This window comes from Dendroctonus ponderosae, unplaced genomic scaffold, assembly GCF_020466585.1.
Source record: "Dendroctonus ponderosae isolate FM_Combo_2020 unplaced genomic scaffold, Dpon_F_20191213v2 Dpon_F_20191213_248, whole genome shotgun sequence".
Classification (NCBI taxonomy): domain Eukaryota; kingdom Metazoa; phylum Arthropoda; class Insecta; order Coleoptera; family Curculionidae; genus Dendroctonus; species Dendroctonus ponderosae.
The window spans coordinates 1-15,505 of NW_026018456.1; the positions used below are offsets into that span (position 1 = coordinate 1).

Below are 15,505 nucleotides of genomic sequence, written 5' to 3' on the forward strand. Positions count from 1 at the left end.
AAACATATCTACGCGTAGATCATGATGTTCTGTTAGAATCGCTGAAAACTGTTTTCCAAAATTCGCAGCGGGTAGTGTACAGCATCGATTTCTGTGGAACCCAGTAGCTGTCAAAACTTTCACATTTTTACGAATAACTCGGAAATCGTAAATTTTTCAGGTAAAACGTTTGACACAAACTTAACTTAGATTTTGACGACAAATCTGAAAATGAATGAAAAAAGGGGCGGTTCCATTTAAAAAACCAAAGTTGGTAACTACCACACGTTTATGATACACCCCGTATATTGGAAAGTAATTTTAAAATGTGGACCTTTTAAACATGAAAAACTTTCGTAGGACGTATTTTCTTGTAAAGTTCATAATTACTGAGATATCGCACTTTGACGCACTAATGAGCAACCCTGTATATATATATCCTTATTTTTTTCTGAATTTAACAATATAACTGTTTGTATGTTTATCTCTTCTTTTAACCGTGAAAATTCAAAAGAACATTAAAAATGTGTAGTAGGCTCTGGAAAGAAGAAATTTGATGATGGCAGTTTAGTGATAAAATTATTGTCCATTCTTTTGTAATCAGAATTTAAATAGCGAAAGATATTTACACTTTTTACCAAATGAACTTGAAGACTCACGAGCTGTATGTGAAGATGCCAAAAAATCCCTGGGCGTAAACGGAAGTTAATTTGATCGTTTAATTTAAACGATTCATTATTGTTTTGTGCTTTGTGTGAATATAGTTCTTGTTTCCATAGCCTACTACACATTTTTTATCTTCTCTTGAAGTTTTACGGCAACAAAACGAGAAAAACATATAAACAATCATATCGTTAAATTCAGAAAAAAATAAGGATTTTAAAAGGCCCCCAGCCAACTATGATTACCAATTAAAAAAACATAACTTTATTTTTTATCTTGTAAATCAAGTTGACTATGACAACGAGTGCTAATTTATTGGATTCAACGCAAAAAGTTGTACTAAGGGCCGTTTAAACTTTTTTCTAAGTTAAGCAGTTTATGTAATATGTGATAATTAAAAAAGTGTTGATTTCTTGTCTTTTCAGGAACCAAGTCGGGTACCTAAATTTTGAAAACGCCAATGAGTAGGCAATCAAATTCTGCCCAATTTTGCCCATTTAACGGATTCTCTATCTTTAACAATGTAGAAATTACCCATACAAAGATTCGGAAAATGGCCATAAGGATTAATTATTATTACGAATTACGAATAATACGTGTCTGGCTTGGCATGAGTTCTTCAGATACTCTGCTTGGTGTTTTATACAGAAATATAAAAATTTGTGTAACTGTCGACCTTATATCGAGCTTCCATATTTAAATGTTAAAATTATTTTGTTATACGGCCAATTTTAAGTCAAATGCTTCTTAAAAACTTAATTAATTATTCGCTATAACAGTTACAAACTTAAAAGTAAAATATGACTTGGTTACCTGTATGCAATCGAGTATGTAAGCTCATATTTGACCTATCTGCAAATGTTTTTCCACATTCAGGGCAGGAATATGGTCGCTCCCCTGTATGAACTCTTTGGTGTTGTTTCAGAAGCATTTTTCTGGAAAAGCTTTTTCCACAAGTTGGACAATTGTGTGGTTTTAAACCTGAAATAACAATTAAAATATTTTTCAATTATCATATTATTAGGGGTACTTAAGGACCTTTATTTCATTAGCTTTCATCACCAATATTTCAGCAGGTATTTCAATTGATCTTACACAATCCATCAACTACCTAAATACTAGTTATTATCAGTTAAATCTCTATAGTTTCTGCATATCCATATAAAATTGTGAAAATATCATTGTTTACGTTAGTTTAACGTCTACCCATTATTAACAGTGGCAGTATCTATGCATATTAGTATACAGAACTATACGGTGTGTCCCGACAATAGGATGGACCGAAAAGCCTTGCTATTGGTCTTAAAAATTAGGATTTTTTGTTTTTTCCCCTTTTTTCATAGTCCAGATGTAATAGAAATACCATCGATTTTCTTAGTTTCAATGTAATTTTCGCATTTTTTCGTTTTTAATTCTACATGCAATTATAAGTATTTTATATATCTTACGAGTGAATATTGAAGTTTTAACAAAAAGCAAATTAACAAAAATGTTAGTGTCAAAATACTTAATTCGTCTTGATTAACGGTATTTCTATCTGTGTTTTCGAAGATGTTGCAAAACTCGATTTATTTAGTAAAATTCATAATTTAATTTACGATGTGTTTTAGCAAATCCACCAAGTTTGTATGTTCTAACAAATGTATGTATTTTTTCTAACATTTGGATTTGTTGCATAGTAGATAATTAATCCGATTTATTAAGATAAAACAATTAACTGTTTAATTTTTAAACAGCTTTGACATCGGTGTAGAATACATAGTCAGTTATAATTAAGTGTACACACTTTTACAATAGAACCAAAATCAAAAAATCCTTCAATACGAAAATACAGTGTTGATTCAAGTGAATTTATTGACAAAATTTATTAAAATATTCAAAGCAAGTACATAAACATATAGAAATAGTAGAACCTCTTGCACGTTTTCTTATGTGTAACGAATCGTTTTCGTTTTAGCAATGGCGTTCTTAAGAGCAGGGCATGTGTACAAATATTTGTTAAGAAAAAAAAACACCTTACAGTTTTTCTAAACATAGGAAAAGTGTGGGTTATGTTCCAATTTATTTAGAGGACAAATAATCTCTTGCATTTGTTTGTTCGACCACACGTTTTCGATTTTAAAAAATTAATTCTTAATGAGTGAGTTATACGGATTTATTGAAATAAATTGCTATTTAGTATTAAACAATTAAACTTGAAACTAAACTGAAGCAAATTTTTAAGGCTATACGTTTACCCGTAAGAGCATACGAATTTCCGTGCATTTTTGGCAGTGAATTACAGAAAATCTACTTCATGTATTTGATTCAAATTTGAAAAATTGGATAGATGCTATTCTCTAGAATAGCGGTTCTCAAACTTTTTTGGCGACGGAACCCTTTTAAAGAACCAAATTTTTAACAGAGCCCGAAACCCTCACTAAACTAAAAGTAAAACGGATTTTATATATTGCATAGTGCATTGGTCATTAATAAGCTTGCAAAAAACCGTTTTTTGGAATGAAGTGAAAATTGGTAGGCAGCCATAATCGGCTGCCGCAAGTCTAAATATAGTTTTTTTGAAAATGGCGACGCTTCCGGAAACATCGGAAATCTTGGCGATATCTTGGCTTTTTTAAATGGAAAGTCCCTATTTTGATTTCATATTTGTATTCAGCATTAAATTTTGAGTCCATTTGCCAACACTTATCTGTCATAGTTTTTGACATATGTCACATTTATTGCAAAAAACAGGGATGCAGAGGTTTATTTGCAAAAACATAACTCCTAAATCATATCTATTTTTTATTCAATTTTCAAAGGTTTTGGCCGAAATTTTGCACTGATTCTGCCACTTTTGTTATTCGTGCGTTTGTTGCGGTGTTTCAAAGTTGACAATAAAAAAATGCCTGCATTACGATTTCTGATAAAGAATTCAAATTTACGGATTACTTCTATAGCCAACTACTTGATAAGAAAGCAATAATATTTCTTCCAAAGAATGCCAATAACTCATAAAGGGCTTTAGAGGAACTTACACAATGCTAATAAAAGTGGACTTAAAATTCAATTTTACCTCTATTTTTGGAGTCAGAAAAAGTAGTTGCCATTTGAAAAAGTAAAGTTTTTGTCATTTTTTTTTATTCTCAACTTTGGAAAATCGCAACAGAAGCAAGATAACAAAATTATCAGAATCAACGCAGAATGTCTACTTTTTTAGCAAATCATTTTCGGACTTTGGTTAATTTTTTTACATTATTTTATTTGATCATGTATTCTACTGTAAAAGTCTGAACATCTAATTATGACTCGCCCTGTATAATAAAAATGGTAGTAAACTGCAATTATTGTGTTAAAAAAKATTTTTTGAATMTTATAACTGAKGGCAAATGTTTCATAATACTAATTYWTKCACTATTTCATAATACTAAATTTGAAACTACAAAAACTGATCGTGAATGGCAAATACKCAGAAATTTCGAGTTTAACATTTTTTACGGTTAATCCTCGGCGTGYTTAAGATAAATATCGGAAGATTTGTTTGGCAGAGCATTCCTCGGATAYTCAGGAAGCWCAATTGAAAGMCATCACGTCCGCATTTAGAACTGGCTCYTGAGGCTTGAAACGAATCAAGACGCAATTTGCTTAACATTGGGGCGATTAGGCAAATTTTTACGGTTTAAATATTTAATCACTATAYCAATCAATTCTAGGTGGCAGATACGGTAWCGCAGATTTTCAGRAACGTAAATGTTTYATATTTTATTAWAGTGAAAAGTGTAACATATTATTTATGCTCTTGTTCGTACTACGTTAATTTAAACGGATGAAATTATATAAACATTTTACATCTTACCAACACCACCATTAAAGCCTTGGGCAGAAAATCAAAGCGCATTGCATTGTGAAATTGAAGGATGACTCACTTAATCATTTCAAGCTTGTAGAAGATTTATTGAAAACTAATTCTAAGCAGCATTGGATGATTACTAATCAGTTATTTTTTGATGGGCTTCTCGTTGTCTCGATTTAATTCCACAAGTTATTTTCAGAAGAACGCCTCTTTACGCCAATCTCATTACAACAAAAGATGATATRRAAAATTATTTAAGAAAAGTGACTCATTTAATCTCCGGAAAATAATACTACAATGCTTAAAAGTAATAATKTAAGGTACTTGTTTGAYTTTAGATATCAAACTTTGATTTARGGAAAACAAGAATGCAGAAAACTGAGTGTGAAATGTAATAAAAATATGCGGAAAATTACGGATTTCMAAATATGTTTATTATGTTGTATCTGTATAAAATAAAACTTAATTACCAAWAYTTATGCTCGTATAGCATAGTCGATCGTCCAGGTACATTCTGTATAAGCACGATAATTTCAAAGTATTCAGTGAAAATTTCATTAGCAACTGTGTTTCAAAGGTTAGTCAGTTTTGCCACAATAACTAATTCCTTAAAAGCCTGTAGTATTTTTCTTAATTTACACGGTTTTGGCGCATCAGCGTAAAATAGGCAATTCCTCACAATTATGTTGATTTCTATTGCAAATAATAATATAAATGAAGAAAATTTGTTATAGCTTTAGAAACCTCACTAAATCTAGGAATGCCTAAAAGTTAACGCTTTAAGATGATTTGTAACTTATGCAAGTAGGATTTTCAAATAAAATGAACATAATTTAGTGTAAATATTAATTGCTCACTGTTGGGTGTCTCATAATTTCCGAAAGCAGATCAGTGCTAAAGCCAAATCAGTATTTATAAACAGATGAAGTTATGAGCCAGTAATAATCGAGTTAGCAGTAAAGCTTTCACCATAATTACGCATTTAAAAATTTATTTTCTTTTTAAGAAATTAATTACTAGTTAGTCCTGTTGAAGACAAAACGACCCAAAAGAGTTTTGCAACCGTTAAACAAGTAAAAGTAAAATTATACGGTTCCAAATGTTGTAAAACCCTCAAGAGACGATACTTAACGAATCTTGCGCAATAGTGTTCCTAGAAGTCAGCACGTTTTAGGGGAGAGTATCAAGAAAGCGAGGTGATCAAACTTTTACAATACAATAAAAACAATTAACGATTTGAGAATTTTAACATTATACATAAATTATGTCCATACACTCTGTATAAAAATAACTTGATTGGAAACATCAATATAATAGAATTTTCGGTCTCGTCGAGAAAATAATAATAAGGTTCATTGGGCTTGAAACCGACGGGAGATACCGGCCAATTGAACTAATTGTATTATTAAAAGCATTTTTCATTTAATGGAAGTCTGATTCTTAGTCCTATTTTGTTAACTTTCATTGTTGCAAATTTAGTAATATTCATTTCTTTGAACGGAACAATACCTAATATCAGACGCAACAGATCTTTAGTTTTCTTACAGGGAAATGTTACAACTGAAATACAAGTGTATCAAGCATCGGTTTCACTGAATAAAAAAATCTTATCAACTTAAGTATATTAAGATGGATTATTTGATGAGATTTTCTCTAGAAGTGAATTGTACCGTTAAGAGAAGCTATATAGAAATTTTAAAGCGTTCTTTGTGTTATCTTTATTTGACGTATAACATTTATAATTAGAGAAAAATTTACTGCCATTATTTAAAAATATTTTGTTGTTATATGTTACTCAGAGCGCCAATTTCAAAACTTCAAATGTCTATGAGCAGTGATGTTCCCTAGTTCTAGGGATTTTTCTCAGGTAAAAGAAAAAAGGAATTTGATATTATTATGTAGGAATTTAAACAAAATTTCGTTTCCTATTTTCCGCAAAAAATTAATTCTGGGAAGAAAATAATAATATATCGCCTTACATAAGGCTAACAAGTAGAGAGGAACCACAATTTGTTTTAAGAAATCTCAATTAATTAAGAATCTCCTAAGGTCTTTTTGATTTCCCGGAAATAACCTTTAGTGGGGAGCAAAAATCCTCGAAAATCCGGACACCTGCAGTGAGTGTGAGTTGCAACTGCCCCATCTACATATAAACTTTGTCAAATACCTACATATAAGCTTGAATTTAAAAGGATAAATAAGAATAATACAAATTGAAGCAAAATTATGAGTTCCATTTTTTCACATTTTTTTTATTTTTCAATTTTTTTTTAAACCTAGGAAAAGTAGAAATTTTTTTCTTATTTTATCTGGCATCACTAGCTATGACGAGTTTTTTCTTATTTTGTTCCCAGTTAGTTTGCAGCCATTAGATTTTTAAAATTGTTTCCCTATACTGTACCTCTTGAACTTAACATAAATAATTCTCTATGGTCAATAAGCCGTATGTCTCGGAAATGTCCTTAAATACAAATGAAGCGTCAAAGTTAACACTTGATTTAAAATTTTAAAGCTTCATTTCTTTACTTGAAGCTTTATTTTGTTGACTCAACTTCTTTGTGCCTTACTTTAAATATCAGAAAACGAAAACAATTACAAATTGTCACCGTATATGTTGCTAATTATCGATTACTTTCCCAAGTAAACCATTTCAAAAAGCTGTTTATTTAGCTGATTATGACTGGTTAACACGATCATTTGCAAGTAAAAAAGTGTTAACAACTATTGTAACACAACCTATTTTCGGTTTAAGACATCAGCTTGGTTGGGTTTGGACATCAGTTTATTTCAATGATAGCTGAGGCTACTCGAGTTTTTCGTAAATATTTGATCTACTCACATAAGGAAAATGTTAGCTTTCGAACCAAATAAAGACATGTAATGTGCAAATTGGAACGTGTTATGCCATTAAACTTAATTGCTTAAAAGTGCACACAATATATTGTAGTATTTACATATAACATTTAAAACGCTACGACATGAAAAACGTTGTTAAGAAACTTAAATGAAATTCTTTCAGCTATTGGGAATGTACTCGTCCTGAGTAAAGCTTTTTTTGTAAAATGTAGTTTACGATTTTAAGAGTATATGCAGCGCCATCTGAAACTTCTTCGCACGAATGTTTATTATTCATGTAATGATTTATAGAAATAGTTTCCGGAAAAAAATTGTTGCATTTTTAATAAGAGTTTCAAACTGTAATATAAATTTAAAAAGCTAATTCTTGTTAAATTTGTTTTAACTTTTTCCAGCAGACGCAAAGCAATTGTATTAATGTTCGTTAGTTTATTGCTTTTATTTTTATTTATTATTTAGTTAAAAAAATATTTGAGTACAGTATAATCTAGAATGGATGAAGATAAATATAATGCATTTTTCCATAGAATGGCTGGATTGAAAATTTAGAAATATAATTTTTTTAAGGTGGTTTTTTGTATCTTATCCGTTTAGAGCAAAAGCAACAATTTTTCAATTTTCTCGGGAATAATGTCTATTCGATGACAATCTATATCACTTATTAATATAGGTATCTAGTAAGTTCCTCTTTTTCCATGGTTCCATATTTATATGAATTACTAGGAGGCACAATAGGTAATCACTAAATGTTGTAGCGTTTAGCCGATGTACACGTGAGATATTCGATTAAAGTAATTAAGGCCCATAGAAAAAATTCGATTCTTTGGTGTATAGGTACCGTTAGGTTGAATTCATCATAATCAGGCTAAATGGTCCATCCGGGTATTGTAATTTAGACCTCTACATTTTGGTGTTAATTACAGATCGCACTTTCTTTGAAACTAATATTTTTCATGTTGACCAAAAATATATATATGTTATCTAGGATATGAAATACATACAATTGGAAAATTAAATAGTTTAGAAAATACCTAGAAAATAAGTCTTCGGCTTCAGTTCGTTAATGGAAAATGAAAAAAATCTTGTATTAAATACTCTGTCTATCATTTAGACTGTTAAGCAAGTTAAGTAGCTTTTATCCTGAAAATTTGGCTACTTCTATATCACTAATATATGGTTGATCGATTTATGATATTTTCAACACTGCGACATTACAATTATACCAAAATTTTGCTGCTTCAAACTCAAACATTTTCTGAAAATTTATGTATTGGGTGTCTCCTTTGAAATAACGGAGTAGTTGCAAGGTTTTTTTTTTCAAGCGGTAATGCGGAATTGCTGAAAATATTTTTAATTGTTAGATTTTGAATAATTTTTGAACTAGAGAAATTTTGAGAATAATTTAAATTCCGTTTTTGTATACATCTACGCTGCCATCAACCGTGAGTCAAAAATTCGATAATCTGAATTATGTAGGAAGATAACTAAAGAGCAAATACATACACCAAAATTGAACAGAATTTAAGATCTGGATAAATTATATTGTTGTACCTGTATGAATTCTTAAGTGCATATTGTAGGCTACTCTTTGGTTAAATCTCTTCGGACAGTGCGGACACTCATACTCTTTCCTATCTCTATGAATTTTCAGGTGGCTGCTCAAATATCCTTTGTCGTTAAATGTTTTGCCGCACTCTGGACATTTCGTGGAAAATTCTTTGGTTCCTTCATGAACAGATCTGCGAACAACAAAAATTAAATACATAATTATTTAGATTTTTGCACAAATTTTGCAGTATATAATCAAATTGATTATAAAGAAATAATTTTCTGGTAGAAATTACTTTATTGCGAACCAATAACATTTGGATCATAAAATAGGATAATTTTTCTTAAAAGTCATTTCTATCTTGGTGCCTATAAAAAATAGAGAATCTTCAATTATTTTCACAACTGTATGTAGAAAGAGCATCGAAGAAGTCCATGTTATATTTAATTTTTACGTATTGTATGTTTATTTTAGGCAAGCAAAATCACTTTGTTGGGACACTGTTTGCTCTTTAAGAAAATAATAATATATGTTTCACATAGGTACGTATTATTGCTTTTTAGATGTGTTTGACAACTTTTTTTTATTGTTTTGTTAAGGTGTCTTCTAATATCTGTCTAATATAAATATAATTGCAGGATGCTTGATTTTTCTTGGGATTCGGTCTGTGTATATAAATTTTCTGGTCAAGTTTTTGCATGTCAAGTCAAGTCAATGCATGCTTCAATTAAAACGAAAATGGCCTTTTGAAGCCTCTGCCAAACCATTTAGTGGCAAATTACTTTATCAGTGTCGAACTAAAAGAAGGTGTTAGTAGATTTAATTTTGCGGAGTTTTTAACATTAAACTGCACAACATTGCCTAAACATTTTACCATCCATACTCATTTATTTAATTATCAAATCTCGTTTGGTTATAAAGCTCACACTGATAACGAGTGGACAATTTTGAAACACTATCCATTAGTTATATATAATATATGTATTTTATTTGTTTCCATTATATCTTAATTAAGTGTGAATATATTTTTATTTTAAATGTTACACGGAAACGTATCTAATTTGTGTGATGTTTGATTTTATCAATGTAATTAACTGACTAATTTGGCCATGAATATCAGCCAGTGCGGTAACAATTAGTGCCAAATTAAAGCACATTAAGACTAGTTTAGGCACGGAAGTGTTTAGAAGGTGAAATGATGTGAATGATCGTTAGCATGTACGACCTTGTTTGCTATGTTCACTACTTTGAATATTCTACTAGAATAGATAAAAGTACAAAAATCGGATGCTACTCTGTTAACAAGTATTGCTATTAACTTTTCAGGTAACAAATTGCAGGTACAGAATATTACAGACGCTACTTCTGGCCAATTATTTTTATGATTTTATCATTATGATATAAGTAAATTATTTATTCAATATTTTACAATAACTTATGTAATCGTAAAATATACGTGGATAAAACTAGAGCAGTTATCGAGTGGTACTGTATAGTGCTATACCCACACCCTAATAGTTCAAAATAGTAGTATATCATTCAGTATGGAATCATTTAGTGTAGAAATACGAAAAAAGCAAGAAAAATGAGCAATATCAACAATCTAAAAGAAGCAAAAATAACGTAAACCATTTGAACAAAATTACGGATTATTTTGGTTTACTCGATTTGGGTAATCTTCATGTCTGCTAGGCCATAATGTCGACAATTTTGTATTGTTGATCTGATGGTAAATGAAGAGTCAAAGGAACGTTACCACTTTGGTAATTGAAAAAATAATTTGCAGTGAGGTTCTACTCACAAAACGTACATTAAATTAAGAAATTGAAGCAAATTAAAAACAGAAAATTTTAAAATATGAAAAATGGACCACTTAGAGTGGCCGAAGGTGCAAAAAGCTGACAACTCAAGAACTGAAAAAACTGTTTCAGTAATTTGTTGATTCAAGATGAAATATGAATTTACTACCAACTCGAAAATTGAAAACAAAATTGAGTGCTTTGCTTATTTGTAAAACATAGGTATTATTTGAAGTTATTTTCAAAAACTCACCTATGATATTTGTAGTTTCTCAGCTGACTAAACGACTTTCCACATTGTTCACACTTGAACTGTTTCTTTTTCACATTATTTATATCTTCTCCTTTTGAGTCGTCATTGCTTGAATCACTTGTTGAATTCTCGATGGAGTTATTTTGCTGATTGCTATTAGAATTTTCATTAAAATCCAGCATTCTGTCACTGCAGACTTTGCGTTCGGGAATATTCGAGGGCGCGTCTACAAAACTCTCTGAGATTTCCACTGATTCAAGTGGTGCACAAGTCTGAGTAACAGTTGAATATGTTTTTGGTATATCTAGACTACATATCGAATTGCATTTAGAGGTTTCTTTGCCAATTGATGATTCACTTGAGTAACTACTTTTTTCGATGTTATCTGGCAAGTAATTTCCACCAAATGGTACTAGCTGAGTCAAATGTCTTGAAAATGGAAAATTTGTAAATTTCGGCAACTCTACTCTTTTCTCACAGGCAGTATCTTTTAGACAAACATTTTTATTTGTTGTAGGATCATGTTTCTTTACTGCTAGGCTAGTTCTTATTTCCGTTTCTGTGTCGTTGTTTTGTATTGATTTTTCCTTTGCTACTTCTGAACTATTGAGACGAAGGTGGCGAATGATGTTTTCCAGTCGTTTCGAACTTTCTTTGGTAGGTTCACTTTCCATGTTGTTATTTGGATCTTCATCGTAAGTCTTCTGAATCTAAATATTCAAAAATAATTCAAAATTTAAATTGATGTCACTTACTCATAATGCAGTATTTTTTTAATGAGAAAGAGTATGAGTTGCAGGATTTAGAGCAATTGCGTTGAGTTTTATGTACGATAAAAATTAAATAGTTGTGAGTACTAGTATCTATGTCTTCTAAACCAGAAGAGTAATAAAAAGGTATCCCCGATGCTTTACGAACTAATAGGAAATTTGTTCTTCAGAAAGACACATGTGCGCAAAATGGCAACTTTAAGTGAATTTTAGGAATATATTTAAGCTTGACTTTATGTGGCTTGAAAGTTACTAAGGACGTCCTCGTTTCAAAGTAAAATAATCCATAATCCATCCATAAATCTTTTTGAATTTTATCGCACACGAATGCAATAGTTTTCTCCAACCACTACAACACTTCAGAGATATTTATTGTCAATGTTTGATATTACATTTTTTGCTGTTACTAATCGAAATATCATTGAAATATTTGATTGTTTATTCAGTTCGCAATAAATATAGGAAGATACTTGACCGAAAGGATTTAGAAACTATAAAGTTAATTAACTAGAAACGCATTTCTAGGATATAGATGGATCGAATACATAATTATGTACTTGTTCTAAGGCAAGAAATAAACTAAATTACAAACATATTGATGAACTGGGTTAAACCGTTTTGCTGCTAGGAAACATTTAAAAAACGCGAAAAGAAACAACAAACTGATGTGAGTGTAACGATTGGATGTCACAAATTAATCGGCATTTAACCAATTAAGTAAGAAGAACGCGAAACCGAACTAATTATTCTAATTAAACACACATTCAGGCAGAACGCACGTTTACAAAACTGCGCTGGAAAGTTCGATTAATTAATTGTGCTCACTGAAGAAATAAATTCCAGAATCTTGGCATTACAAATCGTTCGAGTCATTTTTAGTTACCTTAATGAAGAAATTTGACTGATGAATAATGAATAAATTGGTATTTGCGTTATTAGAAAACTTGTTTCGTGTCATCAATGTTATTATGATTTGGTCCGGTCAACGGCGCCAAAATGATTTTTTTTATGTAAGATTACGCAAAAACTCACTTTTTAATTGAGAGCAATCCTTTATAGTTTGGCGACTATTATTTTAAAGCTTACCTCATTTTCTTGTGGTTTTAAACTAACAATTCTCGGATCTTCAAATATTTTCTTCTCTCTTCTCTGGCTCCAAGGGCTTGGCATAACAGCATTGCACATCTTCTTAACGTTTCTTTTAAACATACCAATCTCAATTGGTAGAAGGTCTGGAAGCTTCTTATCCGGTTTCGTCTGTTGGGCTTCAGACTTGGGAATGATCCTGTTATTTTCTGTTGACTTTTTTGCATCTTTAGTTTGACTGTCATCTGGTTTGCTCAAATTATCTTTAACATCTAATCTCAAAATATCTCCATTATTATAATCTGGCTTTTGAATTATATCCAGGGATTTATAAATGTCTTTTATGTGTTGCATATCAATAGCTATCTTCAAAAATTTTGATGCAGCCAGAAAGTCATCTATAGCTTGGCTACAAATCAACGTCCTTCCGGTATAAATGTAATCTAGAATAGTAGACATTATTGATCCACTAACATCAGGCAGGATAATAACAGATGTTGAGTCTGATGGGCATTGCTGAAGTAGTTCCTGTAAGTAAATTGAAACAAAACTAATTTATTGATATCATGCATTAACATTTACGAAAATTACAAAAAAGGCTCTGATTTAAAAAAAAAAATTAAATTGGCAAACCAAAGAAGCATTAAACCTGAGACTCGATAGTGCTCTACAAGTAATCTCTACTTATAAAATCTTTATTAAAAACCAATAATAACCAATGCGCTAACTTAAATTCAATATTATGCAAAATATTCTGAATAGCAGAATGCCACTAGACAATTGTGACGAATTTTTAATTAATATTAAATTATAGAATTTTAGTTTTTTTCAGTTACTTTTCCCATCGAATTTAACTACACTACTGCTGAGTTTAATTGCTGATTGTAAAATTTTATGAGCTTAATAAACTTATTCTCCATATATTTTTTTTATGACAAAATTCTAAATTAAGATGACATATTTTGGTTTTCCTAAATTATCCGTCAATTGGGGGGAAAAGAACTACTCACGTGTTACATTAACAACAATTTTTTAAAGATCATTACTTGGAACAATTGGTCATTCTAAAATGCATTTCATACCTTATTAACATATTTATCAATTACGAATTTTGTCTATTTGATATAACTGTTTATAAGAAAACCAATTACCTTTTCACTACTTTTACGCCATTAATTTGCATTAAATATCAAATTCTTTAATGATTTTGGATTATAAAATCGTTCAGCAAATGCAAATTAGTTGACTGACGCATTTGGGGATATGGTTATATGTATAACATCACATATGTAACATTAGTATTAAATTATAATTAATTTAATTTAATTTTGTTGAAAATGATTATTTTGATGATAACAGAATCAAATTTCATATAAAATGAGCATATATGTATATTATAGTAATAGTTAAAATAAAAACGGGTTAGAATTCGGTGCGTCCGATTAATTAACAAAATGAAAAACACATCTATTTAAAAAAACGTTAATGTTACTTAATTAAGAATTCATGGGCTGTCTACACTCTAACGGTAGAGATTTACTTTCTTAATAACCGTCCTACAACGGGTTTGACAAAGATCAGCAGACTCTTTCGTTTATTTTAATCATTTGCAGATTACGCATGTAATTAACGGACTTTTCCAAACATGATTTAAATAGTAATTCTCAATTTCACTTATTGAATTTCTGCTAAAGGACAATCGATTTTTTTAAATTAATCATCCTCCAGCAACGATTGTTTTCTTTAATTCGGCACTTACCTTAAATACTGGACTAGCGACTGATAGAACGAATTTATGTGCCAATAGACGATGATCGCTGCAACTTAAAATTACATCACAAGTGGATTCAGTAATTAGTAGCCTTAGAGCTCCTTCTTTAATAACAGCTTCCATTGTTTTATCTGAAAAAAAAAACAGTAACAATAATGAAATAAAATCCAGTTTTTATTATGGTTGTTGTAAAAATTAAGTTATTACGTTGGGATGAACTTATTGGAGGTTATATCAGAAGTATTAGGTTAGAAAAGTATCTGGCCAATTGTAAGCCAGCTTACATTTAGGTCAACTAATTAAAAATTCTTCACTGCCAACATGTAATTAACTTATATGCCTTGTATAAAAAGCTTCTTTTGTGCTTAGTGTCAATTAAAATTTAGTACATCCTCACATCTACACGTGAAAAGATGTGAAATCTAATCACACCTCAATATAAAACGAAGAGAATGTACTGTCATCATTATCAGCTTATATTGTCCACAGTGTCCACTACTGGACCAAAGCCTTTCTGAAATGTTGCCATTCTTTCCGGTCCTGTGCCATCAGTATCCAATTTCCAGCGGCCCTCCTTATGTCGTCACTCCATCGTTGTGTCTAATGGTTCTATTTGGGATTCCATCTCGGAGGGTTATTCCAAGAATTGATCTCTTCATATTACGTTGCATGACTTGTATTTTCTGAATGTTATTCTTGATCATTGTTATTGTCTACGAGTCGTATGTTAAAACCGGGAGAACGCATTGGTTAAATACCTTCCTTTTCAAACACCTTGGAAGACTGGATCCGAAAACTGTTCTTAATTTTCCATGAGCTGCCCAGGTTACCTATTCTAAGCTTTACTTAGTTTATTTGAATGGCTCTTCCAATACTTATCCTCCTTAGGCCTCCTTGTCCTATGTTATTGTTGTTAATTTTGTGGGAGTCGACAAGTGCTTTTAATA

At 30.7% G+C, this 15,505-nt stretch overlaps 1 protein-coding gene across 1 annotated transcript; it reads right to left on the reverse strand.

Moving 5' to 3' along the window:
- Window positions 1-1,242: 1,242 nt before the first annotated feature.
- LOC109543845 (zinc finger protein 624) lies at window positions 1,243-14,990 on the reverse strand. The gene is made up of 5 exons (XM_019913755.2): window positions 14,547-14,990; window positions 12,788-13,315; window positions 10,932-11,641; window positions 8,882-9,069; window positions 1,243-1,623 (listed from the first exon to the last, which is right to left on the reverse strand). Exons 1-5 carry the CDS (start codon window positions 14,679-14,681, stop codon window positions 1,430-1,432), a joined length of 1,755 nt encoding a protein of 584 aa, XP_019769314.2. The 5' UTR covers window positions 14,682-14,990; the 3' UTR covers window positions 1,243-1,429.
- Between the last annotated feature and the right edge of the window lie 515 nt (window positions 14,991-15,505).